Below are 7,817 nucleotides of genomic sequence, written 5' to 3'. Positions count from 1 at the left end.
CAGTCAAATCACAGACAGTAAGGCAAATATGTGGAATTAAATAGACAGTCTTTACTGTGGGACATTGACAATTACAGAGAGAGCAAGAATGTGAAGTTAAAGGTTTTTGAGCCATTGCAGCCTGTCTCCCCTTTGATCACACGGGTGCACGGGAACGTCGGGTATGTTTCCATCATCGCGCACAGGAACTGTGATGGAGAACGAGGAAGATATCAGGCAGAGCAAAACACATTTGTGACTGCATTCACCATTCCAACTGCCGTTTTACACTATATTTGAATCGAAGTTTACAACAAAAAAGCTCTACCCACGACTTAGTCTACATACAGTAAAACCTCACTTTATCGAGGTTCATTGTTTGCGGCTATGCTATATCGCAGATCTTTAAGTTTTTACAGTATACAAACAAGTCCGAATTTAGAGTTGCGCACCTAGCAGTGTACTACATACACCATATTATGCCGCAACATGCCAGGCAGCACTGAGGTCTACTGGAAGACATCAAGTGTAATTAAGAAGTAAGAAGAGGCAGAAAAGGTCCCCAACTAAGTTCCTGTAATAGTCGTCCTTCCCACAGACCAGAGAGAATATATTCCAGTGAGCATTGTTGTATGCTCTGTTTATATGTTTTGCTGGTCTGTGTGTGTTAAAGTAGCTGTTGTTTGAAGGTTTATGATTACTCTAACAGCTATAATTATGTTTGCGAGCATTATTGGTGTTTAAAAATACAATGTTTCATTCTCTTGTTTGATGTGTCAGTTTTTACCGTAAACTAACTGGAAGTGACAAATAAACAGGTTGAAGCAAGCACAGTTCTTCTTCTCACGTCCTCAAAAATGATTTTATCCTATAGATAGTTTTCCATCACGTGATGAGTATTATTTTGTCCACCATGTTGGCAGTTGAGATCGGGAGGATTCTCAAATTAAAAACTCAATAAGCACAACAAAACAATGTGTCGACCTCCAACACGGCGGTGCGTTCCGTCACAGGACAATCATCGAAGAAGAAGAGGCACCTTGGAACACTTTCAAAAGTGTGTTTTGATAACTTTAATGTGTTTAAAGCGTGTGGGGCGGGTAAAAGTATTTATTATGACAGGCATTTATTTAAAAAAAAAATAAAAAAACAACGTTTCTATTGCACAGCTTTTCACCTATTGCGCTTGGATCTGGAATGCATCCCCCACGATAAATGGGGGTTCACATAACATAATGTAAATAGTCACAGGCTGTAGAGAAGATTTACCTGGGTAGGTATATGGCACCGCAGAATTGATCATTCCTGAATACTTTGTGTATGGACTTATTAGTGGAAGCGCAATACCTGACAAAAGACGTATTATTAGTAATTTATGAAAAAAATATACCGTATGTGAATACTGTCAAGGTGTAGACTCACCCATTATTCCTATAGCACACGAGGTTAAGATGACAGGCTCCTTATTCCATGCATTCTTCAAAAAGGCTGCGACCCCTGCACAAAGACACAAGCCATTCAAAAAGGTAATTTTTACTTCAAGTCCTGCACAGTTCAGCCGCGTAAAGCTAAGTTAGCCAACGTTAGCAATACACCCAAGGTCACACTTTGTCCTAAATCAAATAGAAATATTAACTCTACACATAAACTAGCATTTTAGTTCTTTCAAAGAGACATTACTTTCGTATGCAGGAATGTTATTTGGATTTTAAAAGTTTAATTCAACTGATTAGCCATGTCGCAGAAGACAAAATACACACGTACGCGCCATCTTGGTTTGTGACGTAGCACGCGAATTAGGGCCTAACGGGAAATGTAGTTAATCGTCCTTGTGACGTACAACTCATGCGCCCGTTGCATGTAAACAGCGACAGTCAAGGCGAAATGAGGAGCTACTTTTAATGTGAATTTCTTCTCTATAGTGTGTTTACAAAGTATCCAAGAGTAAAGATAATAAATGAAGTACGTGTTGTACAATGTATTCCTGACAATGTTTGTTTCTTAATTTTGAAGAAACACAACTACTCCCTTGATTTCGACTGGATATTGCTGTAAGTACGGTTCTGTTTGTTACTTGCTATTCTACATTCTATTTTACCAATGATATTACGTTGTTTTCTAACAATTGATGTTTTTATCCATCAATATCATCTGAAGACCTCGACGACGGTATTAAATGACCCATAGATCAGGCTGCAGTAGCTACAGTTTTGTGCTAATCATATTTTGCCACCTAATGTACGTATAAAAATCACTGGCTGGGGGTGTGGCGTTAGGCCCTTGTGGCCTCCTCCGGGTGGCCGGTTTTAGGGTGACCTGGTGGGGCTGGTGGACCACCCTGGGTCCTTCGGTGTGGGTAGTGTCCCGGGCCACTCTCGGATGGGCTCCTGGGCGTGACCCCGCCTGTCGGGTGGGTGTTGTGGAGTCCTTATCCCCGCGGTGCAGGCACAACAATTACAGAACACTTTTGAAGGTTATTGTGCATGCGAGACGGCGTCAAATCACTTGCATGTGTCTGCAGATACTGGGACTTATTCGCTTGGTGTGGGGCCACTCACTCATTGTGATAAATAACTCATAACTGTGGGAACTTCCTGGGTATCCCCTCACTTGCACTCTATTTCTAGAGATGTTTAGAATTTATACTTCCACTCCCAATTTCCACTACCACCACACTGTCTCTCCCTTTTGTTTTTTTCACTCCCCTTTAAAACGTTGTTCTGTCCAACTGAAATTTTCAAGAAATATCAGAATACAAAGAGCCACAGTGGCATCTTAAAAACTCCACTGTGGCGCAGTCAAACTGTTCTGGCATAAAAGGGATACATATCCTCCTTTCTGCTTGACCTCACAACCGAACACGACCAAAGGGGGGAAAAAAATACAAGCGCCACCCCCCAACAAAATAATTGGCTCTCCAAATACCACTACAATGACCAACATTAAAATACAGGAGAGTAGTAGGCCAAAATACTAATCAAAAATGAGACAGAGGTTTTATTCCTAAACTTGTAAAATTAAAAGAAACAATATTAAATTTTCCAAGAATGCAGTCCAAATTTTACATGAACTGAAAATTACACATAAAGTCATCATATTACAAGAAAATTAATAAACAATATGACAAAGTTGTGCTATGATGGGGAAAAACAACACCCCAAGGTTTACAGGAATAAGGTCAAAATATTACGACAGAAAAATCGAAAATGATCAGAAACTAGACAGAATAACACAAGAAATATCCCCAAAAATTATGGTAAGAGAAAAAATTAAACAACAACAAAGTTGCTTTGATGCATTTGATGCAAAAACATTTGTAATTTATGAGAATGAAGTCAAACTATTAGAAAAAATATATGTACTTTTACCGAAATAAAGTAAAAATGTTATAAGCAAAAACTTTGAGGGAAAAAAAACTGTCCCTAAGTAATGATTCAATTAAATTGTATTGCACCTAAATAAAAGTTTAAGAAAAAACTTGTTAAAGATTGAATGCAAATGTATTGAATTTAATAGTTAAATACAACTGAACTGGACTTGGGCAGTGATTCCTTCGCGTACCACTAGAGGCAGCCCGCGTACCACTAGTGGTACTCGTACTACACTTTGAGAATCACTGCTCTCAATCCATGCTTAACGATTTAAGGACAAATACTACAGTTATTTTTTTCCTGGATGTTTTTTCCGTTGTTTTTCTACTTTTCAGTCTTATTTCTCCCATTTTCAAATTTAAGATAACATTTATTCATCCCAGAATGGGGAAACGTGCAATGTAAGCAGTTATCTGTGTGTCTTTGCAGACAATGGAAGACTTCTCTGGTTTGGCCCTCCCGCCTCTATTTGGGGGTCACATCCTAGAAGCAGAACTAGAGCCAAGCGGTGTGGAGCTGGGACCCGGGGAGGTGATTTATGTGTCATTTGTTGTTGTCGTCTCCCCCATGTATCTTTAAATGGCGAGCTAGTGGTTACCATGTCTGCGTCACAGTTTTGAGGTTCAGGGTTTGAATCTCAGCTCTGGCCTTCAGATGTGGAGTTTGCATGTTCTGCCCATGTTTGTGTGGGTTTTCTCCTGGTGTTCCAGCTTCCTCCCACATTCCAAAAACATGCGAATTAGGTTAAGTGAAGACTTGAAATTGTCCATAGGTGTGAATGGTTCTTTGTCTCTTTGTGCCCTGTGATTGGCTGGTGACCAGTCCAGGGTGTACACCATCTCAAAGTCAGTCAACTCAGCAGAGGACACGCATGAAGATGGATGGACGGATGTGTTTTTGAAAGCCTTGCGTACCCTTTTAACCATATGCATTTCTTATGCAGAATGTGTATTTTGTTGAACACAATAGTCATTTTGCATATATATATATATGTGTGTGTGTGTGTGTGTGCGCGCGTGTGCGTGCGTGCGTGCGTGTGGGCACGGTAGCCGACTGGTTAGAGCGTCAGCCTCACAGTTCTGAGGTGCGCGGTTCAATCCCCGTCCCCGCCTGTGTGGAGTTTGCATGTTCTCCCCGTGCCTGCGTGGGTTTTCTCCGGGCACTCCGGTTTCCTCCCACATCCCAAAAACATGCATTAATTGGAGACTCTAAAATTGCCCGTAGGTGTGAGTGCGAATGGTTGTTTGTTTGTATGTGCCCTGCGATTGGCTGGCAACCAGTTCAGGGTGTACCCCGCCTCCTGCCCGATGACAGCTGGGATAGGCTCCAGCACGCCCGCGACCCAAGTGAGGAGAAGCGGCTCAGAAAATGGATGGATGGATATATATATATATAGTTTATATATATTATCATGTATTTCTTTTATTATTGAAAACCCAATTAATGAAAACATTTTCACTCATACCAAAATAGTTTAATTCAAAGCCTCTTAAAATCATGACGTCAACTTTTATGAGGTAAAGTTGTCACACTTTTCCATTGTTATACAGTGGTACCTTGAATTATGTGCCAACAAATGTACCTACTGTCCTGTTTGAAAATGTAGCACTTTTTAATGACTGAGATTGTTGTCTGTCTGTCTGCAGGTGGAATTGGGCCCGGGGGGCAGTGAACTGCTGGAGAGCGCAGCCCCAGAGGACGAAGAGAGAAAAGTTCTTGATAAGAGGAAATATCTGGCGTTGAACAGGCGATGCAAAGAAATTGAACAGGTTGCGTCTGTGTTTTTCTCCAAGCTATTTTGAATAATGTTTTTGCGTTTGTTACCATCATTTTGTGCCCCAAAAGATGTCCACCCAATAGTTTGTACAGTGAGACCTTGTGAAATTAAAGAGCTTTCCGCTGATTTATGACATGTACCATTGATGAATCACAACCATTTTGTGCAGACTCCACCCATTTTGAGGGGGTCAAAAATCTATGAAGCTCATATCAGACCATAACAATAAGCAGAAGTGTATTATCACTATCCCCACCACGGTGCCATCCATCGCATACAGGTGAATCACAAGATCCTCGGCCGCCTTCACCAAGTCCAAAGACTGACACGACGTTTGAAGAAAGAGAGGCGGTAGGAAATGATTTTGCCTTCATCTAGTGTCATCTACATTATCTTGGAGGCCCCTTTTTCATTTTTGGTCTGTCACAGGTTCCTCATGAAGACCCTGGATGCTCACGGAGACAACTACAGGAATGCTCAGCTCACCATGCTGCTGGAGGTCAGCTGTTACACATCGAAAGCAAAACCAGGACTCATTATATATGTCATTGATGACAACATAAATTATGTAAAAAGCTTATGTAATTTATTATATTGCAATCAGGTAGACCGCTCTCGTTTTTTTTTTTTTTTAGTGATACGCAAAGATCCCATATTTTTACTTTGGGATTTTGGACACCCCTGTAAGACTGCATTTCTGATTAGTATTATGTTATGTTCAATGACAGAACAGTGCTTTTTTATTTCGAAGAGACCACAAACTTTGGAACAGTAATGTATATGTAGAAGTGTTAATTGGGCCAAGGAAATAACCATTACATTATACTTTTCTATGTTTATGCCTTCCCTGATTCAAAATGTCACCATTTGCAACATGTCATGTCATTCTCCTTGAACCGCAGACAGTTTGGAGTGACATCCTTGTTGACATATATCTTTTCATTTCAAAATCTTGCATTTAAAAAAAAATTGTGTTCCAGGATGAGCCGGGAGTGCCTTTGGACGTCACTGCCGGAGCCATGGATGAACGGATGAATGGCGTGTCCGGCTCTGCCTCTTCTCTCACTTTTCACCATTCTTCAGGGCCCAAGAGGAGAAAACACGTGACACCGAAGCAAGAGAAGGACAAAGATCCACAAGTAGGCTTATGGCTCATCCATATCACATTACTTTCCTGCAGTGTTATTACAGCGTTCCCCCGCTACATTGTGGTTTGTCATTTGCGCCCCTGATATATGCTGCTGTTTTTTAACCAAACGTTTTTTAATGGGTTTTCACAGTACAGTATACTTACTGTAATACCCTCACTATTTATTGAAAGCAAAGAGAACAGTAAAATATAAACCCAGTGAGTAGACTCACATAGGAGACTGCTGTCAGCCACACCTCTCATCTAGACACTCACACGCAGACGGCATTTCACCAGGCCCAGCCTCTTGACACATGTATGTAAGGGCTGAAACAATTAATCAAGTAACTCAAATAATCCTATTACCCAAAAAAGCCGAAGCAAAATCTCTGCCTTGACGCTTCGCAGCGATCATTTTGTCCACACGGACTAATGTAAATGCACTCTTGCACTACTTCGTGTCGAAATAATTTGTCAAGATGGCGGCAAGCCGGGAGGAAAGGGTGTGTAAAACACAGAGAATGTCCAAAGTTCTCAAAAAAAAAACAGCAGCCGGCGCACTTTCAAATAATCGCTTCATTGAACAAACAGTAACAAAATAAATATGTAATAAGCACGTTCACAACAAGCCATTACAGCCACCCGCGATAAACGGGGGTTCGCTCATATTGATTTGATGGATGGTTTTAAAAATGGATTTCACTGCTTTTTCTCCGCAGAATGAAGCAGACATGTCAGCGCTGTCGGACGCGCAGTTTGGAGAAATGCCCAGCCCAACCTCACTATCACATTGACCACTGTATATACACAGAAATTAATATCATAAACATTAGAAACCACACCATGTGAACGGATTCACAGTAAAATTAGTTAGTGAACAGGTACTGTATTGTCCCATACAGATATTTTGCGTTGTATAATGACATCCTATAATAATGATAACACGTCATGTTTTTTTCCAACTCTTTTTGCATTACATTGTTCTGATGTGACGATTTTGTATTACATTTTTAACGTCTTATTTTGTTGGTTTTTAAATGTGGATTACAACCATTAAAAGTAGTAGAATACTGTAAAACAGTGGTTCTCAAACTTTTTACACTAAATACCACCTAAACAAACAGTACCAAACAAACAAATATAAATATTAGTCAAAGACAACACAAGTGAACACAAAATGCAGTTTTTAAATGAAGGTTTTTATTATTAAGGGAGAGAAAAAAAATACAAACCTACATGGCCCTGCATGAAAAATTGAAACAACTGTGGTTTATCATACCCGAGTTCAATTAAAAAGGACCTGCCTGACAAAGTGAAGTAGACCAAAAGATCCTCAAAAGCTAGACATCATGCTGCAATCTAAAGAAATTCATGAACAAATGAGAAAGAAAGTAATTGAGATCTAGCAGTGTGGAAATGGTTATAAAGCCATTTCTAAAGCTTTGAGACTCCAGCGAACCACAGTGAGAGCCATTATCCACAAATAAGGAAAACATAGAACAGTGGAGAACCTTCCTAGGAGTGGCTGGCCGACGAAAATTACCTCAAGAGTGCAGCGACG

The 7,817-nt window shown here is 40.3% G+C and overlaps 2 protein-coding genes across 5 annotated transcripts; one reads left to right on the top strand and one right to left on the bottom strand.

Moving 5' to 3' along the window:
• Positions 1 to 31: 31 nt before the first annotated feature.
• Positions 32 to 1,811, bottom strand: ndufa3 (NADH:ubiquinone oxidoreductase subunit A3). The gene is made up of 4 exons (XM_061777273.1): positions 1,744 to 1,811; positions 1,402 to 1,476; positions 1,249 to 1,326; positions 32 to 188 (listed from the first exon to the last, which is right to left on the bottom strand). Exons 1-4 carry the CDS (start codon positions 1,748 to 1,750, stop codon positions 97 to 99), a joined length of 252 nt encoding a protein of 83 aa, XP_061633257.1. The 5' UTR covers positions 1,751 to 1,811; the 3' UTR covers positions 32 to 96.
• A 1-nt stretch (position 1,812) lies between these two features.
• Positions 1,813 to 7,277, top strand: tfpt (TCF3 (E2A) fusion partner). Of its 4 annotated transcripts, none has more exons than XM_061777270.1 (8): positions 1,813 to 2,030; positions 2,137 to 2,217; positions 3,780 to 3,881; positions 4,997 to 5,119; positions 5,408 to 5,478; positions 5,557 to 5,626; positions 6,108 to 6,266; positions 6,976 to 7,277. In XM_061777270.1, exons 3-8 carry the CDS (start codon positions 3,783 to 3,785, stop codon positions 7,048 to 7,050), a joined length of 597 nt encoding a protein of 198 aa, XP_061633254.1. In that variant the 5' UTR covers positions 1,813 to 2,030; positions 2,137 to 2,217; positions 3,780 to 3,782; the 3' UTR covers positions 7,051 to 7,277. The 4 variants fall into 4 exon arrangements, with proteins under 4 accessions (XP_061633254.1, XP_061633253.1, XP_061633255.1 ...); XM_061777271.1 differs by lacking the exon at positions 2,137 to 2,217 and having other exon boundaries at positions 1,866 to 1,882; positions 1,993 to 2,030; XM_061777269.1 differs by lacking the exon at positions 2,137 to 2,217 and having other exon boundaries at positions 1,837 to 2,030.
• Positions 7,278 to 7,817: the final 540 nt, after the last annotated feature.

The sequence above is a fragment of the Phyllopteryx taeniolatus genome, chromosome 6 (genome assembly GCF_024500385.1).
Source record: "Phyllopteryx taeniolatus isolate TA_2022b chromosome 6, UOR_Ptae_1.2, whole genome shotgun sequence".
Classification (NCBI taxonomy): Eukaryota; Metazoa; Chordata; class Actinopteri; order Syngnathiformes; family Syngnathidae; genus Phyllopteryx; species Phyllopteryx taeniolatus.
The sequence above is the reverse complement of the archived record's forward strand: the minus strand, read 5'-3'. Positions and strand labels throughout refer to the sequence as shown.

Excerpts from the sequence above, each read along its gene's own strand:
- ndufa3 (XM_061777273.1), bottom strand. Across the intron at positions 1,327-1,401 it reads GTGTGCTATAGGAATAATGG|GTATTGCGCTTCCACTAATA; the intron begins GTGAGTCTACAC and ends GTCTTTTGTCAG. Across the intron at positions 189-1,248 it reads GGTGCCATATACCTACCCAG|TTCCTGTGCGCGATGATGGA; the intron begins GTAAATCTTCTC and ends TCTCCATCACAG.
- tfpt (XM_061777270.1), top strand. The coding sequence starts at position 3,783 with ATGGAAGACTTCTCTGGTTTGGCCCTCCCGCCTCTATTTGGGGGTCAC. Across the intron at positions 3,882-4,996 it reads TGGAGCTGGGACCCGGGGAG|GTGGAATTGGGCCCGGGGGG; the intron begins GTGATTTATGTG and ends GTCTGTCTGCAG. Across the intron at positions 6,267-6,975 it reads AGAAGGACAAAGATCCACAA|AATGAAGCAGACATGTCAGC; the intron begins GTAGGCTTATGG and ends TTTTCTCCGCAG.